Raw genomic sequence first — 13,780 nt, forward strand, 5'->3', positions numbered from 1 at the left:
AGGCTGGAGTGACGGCTATGATTTGCAAACTTCCCCCTACACTGTGGATTGCCTTTGCTGCTGCTGCTGCACGCCCGCCCGCCCCGCCGCCGCCGCCGCCTCCTCCTCCTCCTCTTCCTCCTCCTCCTCCTCCTCCTCCTCCTCCTCCTCCTCCTCCTCCTCCTCCTCCTCCTCCTCTTCTTTTCTTTGACGTCTCAGTGCCTTTGGAGCACAGAAGTTTCATTCTTGGAGATGCAGTTCACTGCTCCTTTGGTTACTTAGCTTATGGTGTTGACAAGCACCGCCTGACCCAAGCTCACGAAGCGTCGTGCCTGCCTGCGTGGTATTGGGAGTTTCGCAGTTCTGTCTGTTCCACCGAAACCTGCTCCCTCTTCAGTTCATTTGCCTGTTGGCTGCTACCTACTCTTCAGTTAACAGGGAAAGGTCATGTGATGTCAGCTGCTTTCCTGTCGAGTGCTGGTGTCTGTAGTCAGAAGTGGGTTCTCCAGTCACGTCTGAAGTTGCCGTTTGCTCCTTCCTTTGACACCGAGTTGAGATGTCTTCGCTGCGGTGTTGATTTTTATCAGGGACACGTGCCCGCATTTTGCTTCTGCGAGTACTCAGAAGCCTCCTAGTCAGTCAAAGGTCTGCGTCGCCTTGCAGCAGCTTCCTGTTTGAGATCTCTGCTTTCTGAAAAGGGGCTGGGGAAAGCAGCCCGTTTCGCACAGTGGAAGGGGAAGCAAGAGATGTGGCTTGTCCAAGGCCGTGCCCGTTTCCAAGGAGCAGGCGTGGATGCTGTACCTGACTCTTTCCTGTATTCCTGCTCTGGCTGTGACCACACAGAACCCTGGAGTGGACCTGGGGTTTGGGTTGGAGTCCTAGCTAGATGGCTGTGCTCTGTGACTGATTGTTTTTCCTGGGCTTCGGTTAATGGCGCTGTAAAATCAGAAGGCTGGACAAGCCAACTTACAAGAATTAGCAGGTTTGCTGAGGTGGCCTGCCTTGACAGACAGCTGGGGGAGGCTGTGCTGGAGCAGAGCCCCATCACATCCCTTTACGGAGTGCCTGGCCTGGGTAGAACTTACCATTGCACAAAGCCATTCATCTAAAAAGCTTCCTTCTTGTAAGGGGAGATTTGACAGTTTTCAGCCTGGGCCTCTGACTCCATAGGATCACTTGGTATCTGGATATCTTTAATTAGGGATTCTTACTTCACTTAAATAAGACTAATTAAAAGTTTACGAATTTGTATGCCTGCAATGCAGTTTATAAAACGGATTTATAAAAAATTATGTTTGTTTCCGTTTATTGTACCCTCAATTTTCATGCTCTTCTTTGTCTTCCAGAAACATGCCAAAGGCCAGGATTTGTTCGACCAGATTGTGTACCACTTGGACCTGGTGGAAACAGATTATTTTGGTCTGCAGTTTCTCGACTCCGCCCAGGTCACGGTATGTCACGCAGTGATTCATTTCAAAAGCGATGGCTCTCCATGCTAATTATAGAGCCCCAGACATTGATAGAGAAAAGAGGAAAATTGAGATATTGTCCCAGTAATGAGCTTGGCGGGTGGTGCTGGTGCCTGAATGAAATGCATGCAGGATTCCCGTTGGACCCTCTCCCCCTTGAAGTAGCCACTGACCAGAGGTTATGTGCAAAGAACACCTTCTGGGAACATGGCCAGACACCGGTCGGTATATGATAGAAACATTACTAATAAAGGAGGAGGAAGAAGAAGGAAAAAGCCCCTTTATAGACATCTTTTTGGTGGCAGGTCTAGAGGATCCAGTCCTTTCTTGCAGAACCAGGGTGGGAAGCAAGCAGCTGCTGTGAGCACAGCCGACGTAGGGGAGGATTCAGGGGGCGGTCACAGCTGACCTTGGCTCTGGGGGTGATAGTCAGAACAGACTCACCTCATTTTTCTGGAGACGGGTGCTAGAATGAGTGACCTCTGCAAAGCTCAGTGCATCTATTTCCTTTTAAATTAATTATGTCACGTGGGTGTTTCCCTATGTGTATGTCTATGTACCCTGTGCATGCAGTGCCTGAGGCCAGAGAGGGCTTTGGATCCCTTGGGAATGGAGTTACATACAGTTGTGATCAACCCTGTGGGTGCTGGGGATTAAACCCAGGTTCTCTGAAAGAATAGCCAGCGCCCCTAACATCTGGGCCACCTGTCCAGCCCCAGCGCTTCTGTTTCTGAGAGCAGGAGGGACTTCCTGGTCCTTCTCAACAAGCTGTGCCTTCGGGTTTCAAAGACAAGGCACTTGGCATTCTAAAGTGTTTTCTAAGTGGCTGTTGTACACGGGGCTCTATTCTAAACTCTGAAGAGAAGGTGATGAATACGGTTGATGTAACATGACAGGGGGATAACAGGGAGAGCGTTCAGCAGGGCAAATATGAGGACCCATGTTCCTGGGTTCGGATCCCCTCACCCATGTTAATCAGTGTGACGGCACTTGTCTGTCACCCCAGCGATGTTCCATCCCCATCCCCTGGGGTTAGTTGGGGAGAGCTGTACCCTAGAGCTTGCTAGTCTTTTAGCTTTGCTACTCTGTGAGCTCCAGGCCCAGTGCTAGAAACCTGTCTCAAAAAATAAGGCGTGGAATGGTTGAGGAGTAAACCCATCGGTGTCTAGCTGCCACATGCGTACCTGCATGCACATGTGTGCATATGCGCAGACACATACCTACCACACAGACTGATTAGAAGAAGTATGGGACAGGAGGGATAGGGTGCTGGGTCAGACCATGTTTGGAAGCTGGGTATTCTGGGAACCTGTTTGAGCTGGAGATCTGAAGCTCTTTATACGTGGGAGACACTTACCAGATATTCCCTGGGGATAGCTTTAAGATGTAGCTGCTCAAACCTGGTACCTGGTAATTGGGTTTTAGTATCAGGGAGATGCTGAACCCTGAGGTGACAGAATCTGGCTGTTGGTGCTCCTGGCTACATCCTCCCGAGGGGGGATAGCTCTTGGGTGATCCCACCTCTTCCTCCTGTACCTTAGGACTTCTGTAGGCTCTAAATTCCTTACCTTGTAACAGCGCTTGCTTCCTTGACTGATCCTGGTTCTTTCTCTGTTTCTCAGCTGGAGAGACTCCCTTTACCCCAAGTGTTAGGGAGGCCTCCCAGCTTCTCCCTCTCTGCCTCTTTAGCCCAGTCTACTTCTTTAAAGTTGAGCTCTGCCCTCATGGCTGACCTTCACATCCATCGAAGCCATCTCCGTGTCTATTTTTGTTTTTCTTCACTTGGATGAACCTAGAACTCATGTTGCTGGCCCTGACCATATTCTGGACACTGTTTCTTCTCATTTAGGCTTCATTTCAGCAAATCTCACAGATTCCCTAACTCCCATATTTCTGACCCACCTCACATCCCCCAGTCTCTTCTTTTTTTGCCTTCTTTCCTGCCTTAGAGGACGAGGCTTTGGTCCTCACTCAGCCTTTGGTTCTCCTCTCACACAACTGGCCTCCCCTTGGCAACCATGCTCATCTGGTTTCTCTGTGGCTTTTCCCAGGCTGTCAAACAATGCTGGAGACACCAGTCTGTATCCTTTGTCTGCAGCAGAGATCACAGGTTCAGCCAAGTCCAGTCCTCAAGCTGTGCCTCAGGAGCGTGAGCTTCTCACAGATGCCTGGATGCCCTTTGGTTCATTCTTTTGGTTCCTACCACTGACCTCTAGTCAAATCCACACCAATCCTGTCTAGCAGCTGTCTATCTGCAGAGAAGACTGAGGCCATCTGTTCTAGACTCCTGTGCTTCTTACCCTGAACCCTCTAGCCTCTCTATTAGTTTATCCTTACTCCATCCTTGGGTAAAGCAATCAGCTTGCCTCTGCATCTTTCTTCTGAGCACAGCCCACAGTTCCTTTCTAGTTGCTTCCAGAATGACACTGGCTTAGTTGGGGTCTCTGTTGCTGTGACGAAACACCAGACCAAAAGCAACCTGGGGAGAAAGAGGTTTATTCCTGAGAACCACTGCTGTCTTACTTTGGGTTTTATTGTCCAGAAGAGAAGCCATGACCAAGGCAACTCCTACAAAGGAAAACATTAATCATGGCTGGCTTACAGGTTGAGAGGTTCATGGTGCTGGAGAAGGAGCTGAGAGTTCTATGTCTCAATCTGAAGGCAGTCAGGAGAAGACTGTTTCCTAGACAGCTAGGAGGAGAGTCTCAAAGCCCACCCTCACAGTGATACACTTCTCCAATAAGGCCAGATCTCCTAATAGTGCCATTCCCTGGGCCAAGCATATTCAAACCACCTCATTGCACTCCCTGGCCCCCATAGGCTTATTCAAATGCACGAGTCTATGGGGGCCATACCTAGCCATAGCACAGTGCAAAGTACATTTAGTCCGACTTCAGAGGTTCCCATGGTCTATCACACTCTCAACAATGTTTAAAAGTCCAAAGTTCAAGGTCACTTCTGAGATTCATTCAGTCACTTAACTGTAATCAACTATAAAATTAAAATTAAAAAAAAAAGGAGATCACATACCTGTCCTCTAACATCATGCTAGCATGTACATTACCATTCCAAAAAGACACAGCAAGGAAATCCTGGGCAAAAGCAAGACCAAAAGGCAGCAGGGCAAACTCCAAACTCTGCATCAGACTCATGTCTGATGTCCAGCTCCTTTCTGCTTTGTCGACTGCAGCACAACCTTTCTCTTTGGCTGCTTCTGTCCCTTGTAGCAGCTTTCCTCAGGGGGTTTCCCATGGCGTTGGCATCTCGAATAACTTGGCATCTCCAAGGCAACTTCAGCATTACAGCTTCTTGTTCCAATGTCTGGGATCCACACATGATCTTCTGGGCTCCTCCACTGCTGCTGCTGTTTCTGGTGGTCATCCCATGGTACTGGCATCTCCGATTTCCTGGAGCCTTCCTCTGCAACTAGGCTTCACCAGTAGCCTCTCATAGCCTCTCTTCATGGTGCCAAGCTTTAACTTCTTTGGGTGACCCTGTCAGTCCTGGGCCATCAACTCCAGCTGAAGCTGTACCTTCACCAATGGCCTTTCTTGACCTCTCACAATTCCAAACCTCAGCTGCTCCTCATGACCCCCTTCATACCTTCAAAACCAGTACTACCTGAGTGACTCTTACACATTACCAAGTCCAGCTACAGCATGAGGTACAACCGTGGTTATCTGTGGAACACAGGTTCCCCTTTGTGCTTTCAGAAAACACTTCCCAGATTTCACATCAGTGATGCTGACTTCTTCTTAATCACTGCTGATTTCTTAGCTCCAGCTAACTAGCACCGGTTGTCCCAGTAACCCCTTTCTACTCCTTACCTTAAAGCCAGAGCACATGGCTGAAGCTGCCTAGTTCTGCTGCATGTTGGGGATGGAACATGGCTCGGTTTTCTATTACATCATCACCAGCTTTCTGTTTTCCAGTGGTTTCTTTCACTGCCTAAGCCACATTCTTCACCAAAATATCACAAGAACAGTCTCTTGGCTGCATACTAAAATTCTTTTCTGAAAGCTCAAGAGCCAGATTTCCACAGTTCACACCTCAGCACCAATATCTTCCATATCCCTACTAACCCATATTCCATAAAGCCCACTTAAAGTTCCCAAATCCAAAGTCCCCAAATCTACATTTCTCCAGACAAAACCATGGTCAGGCCTATCACAGCAATACCGGAATCCTTGGTACCAACAAGGTCTTAGTTAGGGTTTCATCACTGTGAAGAGACAACATGACCGAGGTAACTCTTAGAGAGGAAAACATTTCATTGGGGCTGGCTTACAGGTTCAGAGGCTCAGTCTGTTATCAAGGCAGGAAGCATGGCAGCATCCAGGCAGTCGTGGTGCTGGAGAAGAAGCTGAGAGTTCTATGTCTTGATCTGAAGGCAGTCAAGAGAAGACTGCTTCCAAGGCAGCTAGATGGAGGGTCTTACTCCCACAGTGACATACTTCCTCCAACAAGGCCTCACTTCCTCTAACAAGGCCTTACCTTCTCGTCATGCCACTCCCTGGGCCAAGCATATTTGAACCACCACATAAGGGTTGCTATTGTTATTGAAACACCAGACCAAAAGCAACCTGGAGAGGAAAGGGTTTATTTCCTTTATACTTCCATATAACAATTCATTATCCAAAGTGTTCAATAACATGCACAGGGCAGGAACCTGGAGGTGGGAGCTAATGCAGAGGCCATGGAGGGGTGCTGCTCACTGGCTTGCTCCCATGGCTTGCTCAACCTGCTTCTTATAGAACCCAGGACCCCCTGCCCAGGCATAGTACCACTCACAGTGGGATGGACCCTCCCTGACGGATCACTCATTAAGAAAATGCCTGGCAGCCAGATCTTACGGAGGCATTTTCTCAACTGAGACTCTCTCCTCTCTGAGGACTCTTGCTTGTGTCAAGTAGACACAAACCTAGCCAGTACAACCACCTTCAGAGCTTCTCTGTGCTCAGCTCCTCTGACCACCCCAGCCTTTGACACTCTTGAGCCCTTCACTTCACCCAAGCTCATCTCTATCTGGCCTCAGGTGGGTGGTGCTTTTCGTTAGCCCTGGATCTGGAATCGGTCCTTGGCCCTGGTCCTGGTTCTGACCCATCTGGTGACCTTCGGACAGCCAATCCCTTGTCTCTTGGCCTCTCTTTCCTCACCTGTGAAGTTTGGGTCCCGAGCCCACGAACTCTGAGTCTTCATGATCAGTGGACTAGTGTGCAGGTGCATCTGCTCCAGGGTCTCCTTCAGCTAGGAAGCCATCATCTTTGTGTTTAGTACCAAGGGCTTGCTGGCCTGCCATCAGTCCTGGTCCTCAGGGGACCCCTTGATAACCTTTTTGCTTCCTGGAAAGCTTTGGATGTGACTGTTCCGAACGACTTTGCCATGAAGCCCTGCTGACATGGCTGGCAGGCATTCCTGTTCTTGTGCCCTGTCGCCATGCAGGGCTGGGTGTCCTGCGCAGACTAGACGGCTCTAGGTGTCTTGGCTCTGCTGGTCCTGGAGACGTTTCAGCATCTTACTCTACAGACATGAGAGACTTCCTGTAAGGCAAGTGTGGGATCGCCATCTGCTTTCCAGTCCAAGGATATAAGAGATGTGCTGCTGCCTCCAGGGCCCTTCCTTTTACCCCTGTCTTTTCAGCTGATTCTGTCATGGACCGGTCCTGATGGTGCCCGCTGCCGTCTGTCCCGTTCTGTTGGGCCTATCCCCCACTGACATGTCTCGCCCCACTTACATTTCTGGATGTCCCTCTATGTCACCTCCACAGGCCCACTCATGGTTCTTCAAATACACCCTGAGCTCCCTGGATGTTTTCCTCTATGTAAACCTTGGGGCTTATTTGCCTTTGTGAAGCCTTATTACACATCCTTGGGTTTCGTATTTGTAGATATAAACAAAGAGAGCTGGGGGCATGGCCTAGCAGTTATGAACACTTCTGCTCTTTAAGGGGACCAGGGTTTGGTCCTGAAACCCACACGGCAGTGTGGTTCACCATTACCTGCTGTAGCTTCAGTTCTAGAAGATTCAGTGTCCTCTTCTGGTCTGTGGTACACCATGGGCGCCTCATGTGGTGCTCATAATATATTCAGGCACTCACCACACACATAAAAGAAATGCATCTCAAAAAGTTAAATAGATCTTTCTGACTACATCCTAAGACTTATGGCTGCCTCTTTACTTGGGAGCAAGGGACATACCCACTAGCAACCATCACAGGAGAGCCACTTACATTTCTTTACATTTGATGGAAAGCCTTGGTGAATCATTTAGCAGCACAACTTAGGCTCCAACTTTCAATTTCATGTATATAATGTATATATATATCCCTGACTTGTCACTGTGCTTTTCAGCTTCTGGTGTTATTGTCCGTTAAGTGTGTGTGTGTGTGTGTGTGTGTGTGTGTGTGTGTGTGTGTGTGTGTGTGTGTATGTGTATGTGTGTTTGGGGAGGGGGATAATAGTATATACAGGACAGAAGTCAGGAGTCGTGGAAGAGGGAAGGGCTAATCCTCTGGAACATGGTTGTGGGTCTCTCTGGCTTAGTCTGTTTCGTATTACAGTAGCAAAAATACCTGGTGCAGGGTACTTTATAAAGAAAGCAGGTATATTTACCTCATAGTATTAGGTACTGAAAGTTCAGTATGAGGTAGACAGTGTCCAGTATGGATGGTTTCTGAGAGGGGTCATGATGCATTGGAAAAACAGAAATTAGAAGTGGTTGGGTGCAGAAGAGGTCGTGAGTGTAGGGTCTTGCATTAACTACACAGAATCGATTCAGTCCCCAGAACTTAACCTGGTCAAAGTGGGACTCTGTGACCTAATTTCTTTCTACCGGACCCTACCCCACCCCTTAAAGGTTCAAGTACCTCAGCACCATCACACTGGGGACCAAGCTTCCAGCATACAGGCCTTGGGAGCCAACTTTCTTCAGACCATAGCAGTCTCTTTCTCCATCGGGGCAGGGTTGGGGTGGGACACAAAGTCATCAAGATGGGTGCACTGAGAAGATGCAGCTCACTGGAAGCCTGTGACGCCTGTGGGAGAGTGCTCAGTAGAGAGTCTGCTGGGTCTTATTGATGTTCACAGGGTCTAGGAGGTGGTCAGATGCCATGGGAGGTATTTTTGGGGAAGATATCATGGGAGGAGCAACAGATGGGATGCTGGGAAGAAGTGATTCCTTGGAGAGGGCTTATTGTCCCACATTAGAGGCTCCCCCAGATATCCGCATCCCCACACAGCCTCTGACATGAGCATCCAAGGGTTGTGGTGGTAAGGCTTTGGCACAGTTCGGTGTACACCAAGCTTACATCTCCAGCTCCTTGAAAAGAGCCAAGCCTGGTTTCCATGGTACCCTGCCCAGCCCTGAAGCAACTGTCAAATCCTGTTGGCATCACCTATTTTTAGCAGTTGGAGCTGGGACCTCCTGTCTCCCTTTTTCTGCATTGCAAAGGCAGGCCACCCGGGGACCCATGGCAGTTCTGCACTTTTGGGATCAGCTTAGAGCAGAGCTTGGGAGTGAATTTACATAATAAAGCTTTCTGCAGAGAGCGAGGGCCTCTGGCCCAGAACACCCCACCCTCACACACACACACTCCAGGTCTTTGTGCTACCTGGTCATGGTAGGTGCTATTGATTGCATCCCTCCTATGAGCTAGCATTAAACTAAAGGCTTGCAGGACTTCTGCTCAGCATTCGTTACCCATCTGTAAAACTGACACAAAGCAGACCATTTTACAGGGGGATTAATCTAAGAATCGGAGAAATTGGAAACTTTGTACACAATAAAGTAAGGACAAAGTCAGGATCCAAAATTTGATCTTACTCCAAAGTCTGGTACTTTCCACTGGACTATACAGGTATTTACTATACACAGTAAACACACACACACACACACACACACACACACACACACACACACACACACACAGTACACACACACACACACACACACACACACACACACACACACACAGAACATTTGCCAACCTTGACTTAGGGCATACCAGGGCCAAGCTCTTTGGTTCCAGACATGAGCTAGATAACTGTATTCAGTGTGGTTAATCCTCCAGCAGATAACCAGGCTCACAGAGGAGAGAGTACCTGACTGTCAGCAGGGGTGGTGAGGTGGTGAATGACTGGACATTGATGTCTCAGTTTTTCTTTTTTCTTTTTTAAAGATTTTATTTACTTATTTTATGCATGTGAGTACACTGTTTCTCTCTTCAAACATGCCAGAAGGGGGCATCAGATCCCATTACAGATGGTTGAGCCACCACATGGTTGCTGGGAATTGAACTCAGGACCTCTGGGAGAGCAGTCAGTGCTCTTAACCACTGAGCCATCTCTCCAGCTCCCTAGGGCAGGATTCTTAAAAAGAGTCCTTCATAGATGTCTCCCTTCCCTTACAAGGGGCAGGTGTTGTATAGGACATGTGTGGCCCTGGAGTCCCCTTCAATGACCCCTTCCCAGCAGGAATAGAGGCGTTTTTACAGCAGTACATTTTACAGCATGAGATTCAAGGAAGCCGATTTTGTCCTTTCCTTTGAGCCAGGCCATGTGTTGTTTTTCCTGTTCTTTCTGGCTTTGAGTCTGGCAGGTGAGAGTCAGGTCTGTGCGGCAGAGTTAACACACAGTTGTGGTGGCTGCCAGGGATACTGCAGTGCCCCTGACTTCCTGCTGGCCGTGTCTCAGAAGGTCATTCATTACCTGCACCTGTGCCTCATGCCACTTCAAATGTGACTGTAAGAAAAAGGGCTGGCTGGAGCCCAGGGATAAGAACCTGCCCAACATGTACGAGGATTTGAGCCCTGACATTTATGAGGAGGAAGAGGAGGAGGAGGAAGAGGAAGAGGAGGAGGAAGAGGAAGAGGAGGAGGAGGAAGCGGAGGAGGAAGGAAGAAGAGGAAGAGGAGGAAAAGGAGGAGAAGGAGGAAGAAAGGAGGGGGAGGAGGAAGAGGAAGAGGAGGAGGAAGAGGAGGAGGGAGGAGGAAGAAGAGGAAGAGGAGGAGGAAGAGGAGGGGGAGGAAGGAGGAGAGGAAGAAGAGGAAGAGGAGGAGGAAGAGGAGGAGGGGGGGAAGAGGGAGAAGAGGAGGAGGAAGAAGAGGAGGAGGAAGGAAGGAAGGAAGGAAGGAACGGTTGTGTATAAATGTGGTCTGTGGCTATCTGTGTAACTATGGCAGACCATCATTGACCCTACAGACATTGTAGGGGCTAGCACATGGTGAGAAAGACTTGTGGCCGTATACCAGAAGAGCAGGTAAGGAGCTCTGATCTCCTGCCTCCACCGTGGTAGGAAAGAGAAGTGTCATATGGACTGAGGAAGTACAACAGGTTTCCCATAGCCCATCCAGGAACATCAACAGTGAGGGGCAGGCAAACACGTGATCAGTGCTTAATTCAAAGCTGTTGTCGGGGGAGACTTAGGCTAACCTCCAAGGAAACCTCTAGTCATTGCCATGAGGTTCATTCTGGATGAAGAGGAAGGGTGACCGTCCTCTTGCATGTAGGTAGAGATGGTGCTTGGCATCAGTTTGGGTTGAATGGGCCTTGGGTTGGGGACATTGACATGAACAACAGTGAGTTTGAATCCCACCACTGCCTTTTTGCTCTCCTGTCCCCAGACCTGAATCCCCAGCGTTCTTTCCTTCCCTCATTCCTGGGGATGTGATTTTCTCTTTAGATCCCTTCTGGCTCTAATTTCAAGGCAAATTAGATATTCCTTCTAAGCCTAGGAAGTTTCTAGGTACTAGACCTTGAGTCTTACGACTACCTAGCAAGGGCTCCATGGACAGAGATTTTAAACTCTCTTTAACCTCTGAGCCTCAGTGCTCCCTATGAGGCCTCGGGCCATTAAGTCCTACAGCCAGCCTATGCCAGTTGTACTTCCAGAACTGATGTTCTAGAGGAACAGATGGGCCCTGCCAGGATCACATCCCACATCTTGATCTATGGAAAGGGCTTTGCCAGATGGACTAGGATGACAGATTCAGACAAGAGATCACCTTGCTAACGCCCACAGGAGAGCTGAGTTCAGTGTCTTGCCATCTGAACTCAAGCATGCGTCAGTCTGTCTGCAGAGGAGCTCCGAGGGGCCGAGTGCCTTAGCCTTCGCTGATGGTCTGCTTTATTTAGCTAAGCTGCAGGTGAACATGTCAGACAGGTCTTGCTACTGCTGGATACAGCTCTCAAAGATGTTCACAACGTATAATTTCCTAAATGCCTGGTCTGTTGTTGCTCTAGTACTCAAGTCACAGGGAGAGGGATTCCTGGGGGAATGCGGTACCAGTGACCAGCAACCTGCTAAGCCTTTGCAGTTGTGAAGAAAGCCAGGTCATTTTGAGCTGGTTGGATACAGGATAAGCTTGATCATCTCTGCTTCAGGCTCATGGATGGATTCCTCGTCACCTCTGATGGAGTCACCAGCCCTTGCTCTTAAAAAATCCCATGGGTCAAGGAGCTTCAGAATACTGATTTCACTTTTGACGCCTTTCTCAGCCTCAGATATTTATGGACTCGGTCTTGGCAAGCCCCGCTTTAGACGAAAAGGATAGAGCCTCCATGAGGATAGGTGAAGGGAACGCCATTAGCAGTGTGGCCCCAGAGTGGAACTGGCTGCTGCCCATGTGAGCATCTGGCAACCGTCTCCCCTTACGTTAGCCCCAGGTGTGGACATTTGGCCATCTCACCTCTTGGATGAGCCCATAAACCTTGGAATTGCTTGAGATTTTATGGGGCTTGCATAGAGCCGAGGACATTTTAAGATCCACAGGGCATCTTCCCGTAGAGGAGAATATGGAAGAGTGAGTTGTAAATACCGAGCGGCACACGAGGCACATCTGTGAAACCGGTGCTTTCAGATGGGGCCGGTGGGTCTCGGGTGACCCCTGGGTATCAGCTTCGTTCATTTAGTTCTTCCCACATTGTAATGTGCAGCCAGAGCTGAAACTCAGGCCGGTGAAAAATCATACAAGTTGGACTTGGATCGAGGTGAGAGCTTCCCAGGAGAGGGAGAGGGAAGATGGGCTTGAATGTGATCACTCAGGCTAATGGTAAGGAGACCAGAGAGAGAAAGGAATGGGTTCCTTTAAGGTGTCTGGAGCTGCTTAGACTAGACGGCTGCCTGCAGGAGAACTTGGTGTGCCTGAGAATGGTGAATTCATTAACTACATGCTTGGTCATAGACGTTAGCATGGCGCTTGGCAGGGACCTGAGTACGTGTCTATCCTCTGTGTGTCTGTCCTTCCCAGAACGAGATTGGGATGTTTTTTGCTGCATGGTTAAGGGCAATGGTGAGATCTAATTCTCTTTCTGCAAATTCCTAATCAAAATTGCCTAGCTCGGAGCTGAGGATGTAGCATGGGCGCTGGCCTGGTTATCTAGGCTGCAGGAGGCGCTGGGCTGGAAGCTCCCCGTCAGGCAGACTGGGTGTGGTCGTGCGAACCTGCATGGCTAGCACTCAGGAGATGGAAGTAAGATGATCACAAGTTCGAGGTGATCCTCGGCTACATAGAGAGTTTGAGGCCAGCCTGGGATCCACGAGAACCTGTCTCAGAACACAAAATAAACATGCCTCGTAGGCAAACAATGAGTAAATCCACACTATCACAGACAATGAGATAACCCTCCCACACTGAGTAATAATCTCATTAGAATAAAAGGCTCTTTGGAAAAGTAAAAGAAAATGGCATTCACACCCCCACCATTCCTGACCCCCTCTCCCCACAAAAAAATCCCCCTGCAAATCTTTCTGGGCATACCTTCATAGACAATAATAATTCTCTGTAAATAGGATCCTACCTGATTTCTTATTCCTACCTTTCACATTATGCTGTAGGTCTCTTGTCACACCAGTAAATATCAGCCTACATCCTTTTAAAATAGTAATGCATTATACCCATGAGCCATTTTTGAATCCGTCTTTGTTGACGGACATTCAGGTACATTCAGGTCATCGCCAATTCAAAGCTATCAACAAAGAGATGTAGCATCCCAGCCACCCTGCCTTTGAGATAGGCGCCCTGCTGTGGTGATCTGCTTTTGTTACCCAGCCTAGGCGGTGTGGAGATGAGAGGCCCACATCCTCCTCTCCTTAGCGCTGCCTGCATGGTTATTGTATTCTAATTCATCTGTTATGTGCTTTTTGTGCGTGTGTTTCCACACCCCCTCCTCCCACACAGTCCTCTTAGGCTTTGTGGTTAGGTGTGGAGTACACGGTGCGCCCTCGGCCCCGCCCTTTCTCATTAGTAACATGTGCACAGCGTAGATTGCTTCTGCAAGTCCCCGGGAGTCAGCAGAATTAGCCTCTCTTTCAGAATAGCCAGAGAGAAACCTACT

At 49.0% G+C, this 13,780-nt stretch overlaps 1 protein-coding gene across 1 annotated transcript in view; it reads left to right on the top strand.

Moving 5' to 3' along the window:
- The window catches only part of Epb41l4b (erythrocyte membrane protein band 4.1 like 4B), a 155,125-nt gene that overhangs the window by 42,326 nt on the left and 99,019 nt on the right, over positions 1–13,780 (top strand). The window contains 1 exon segment of the mRNA XM_032903782.1: positions 1,326–1,430. Within this exon segment, the coding sequence (XP_032759673.1) occupies positions 1,326–1,430 (105 nt within the window).

The sequence above is a fragment of the Rattus rattus genome, chromosome 1, assembly GCF_011064425.1.
Source record: "Rattus rattus isolate New Zealand chromosome 1, Rrattus_CSIRO_v1, whole genome shotgun sequence".
Classification (NCBI taxonomy): domain Eukaryota; kingdom Metazoa; phylum Chordata; class Mammalia; order Rodentia; family Muridae; genus Rattus; species Rattus rattus.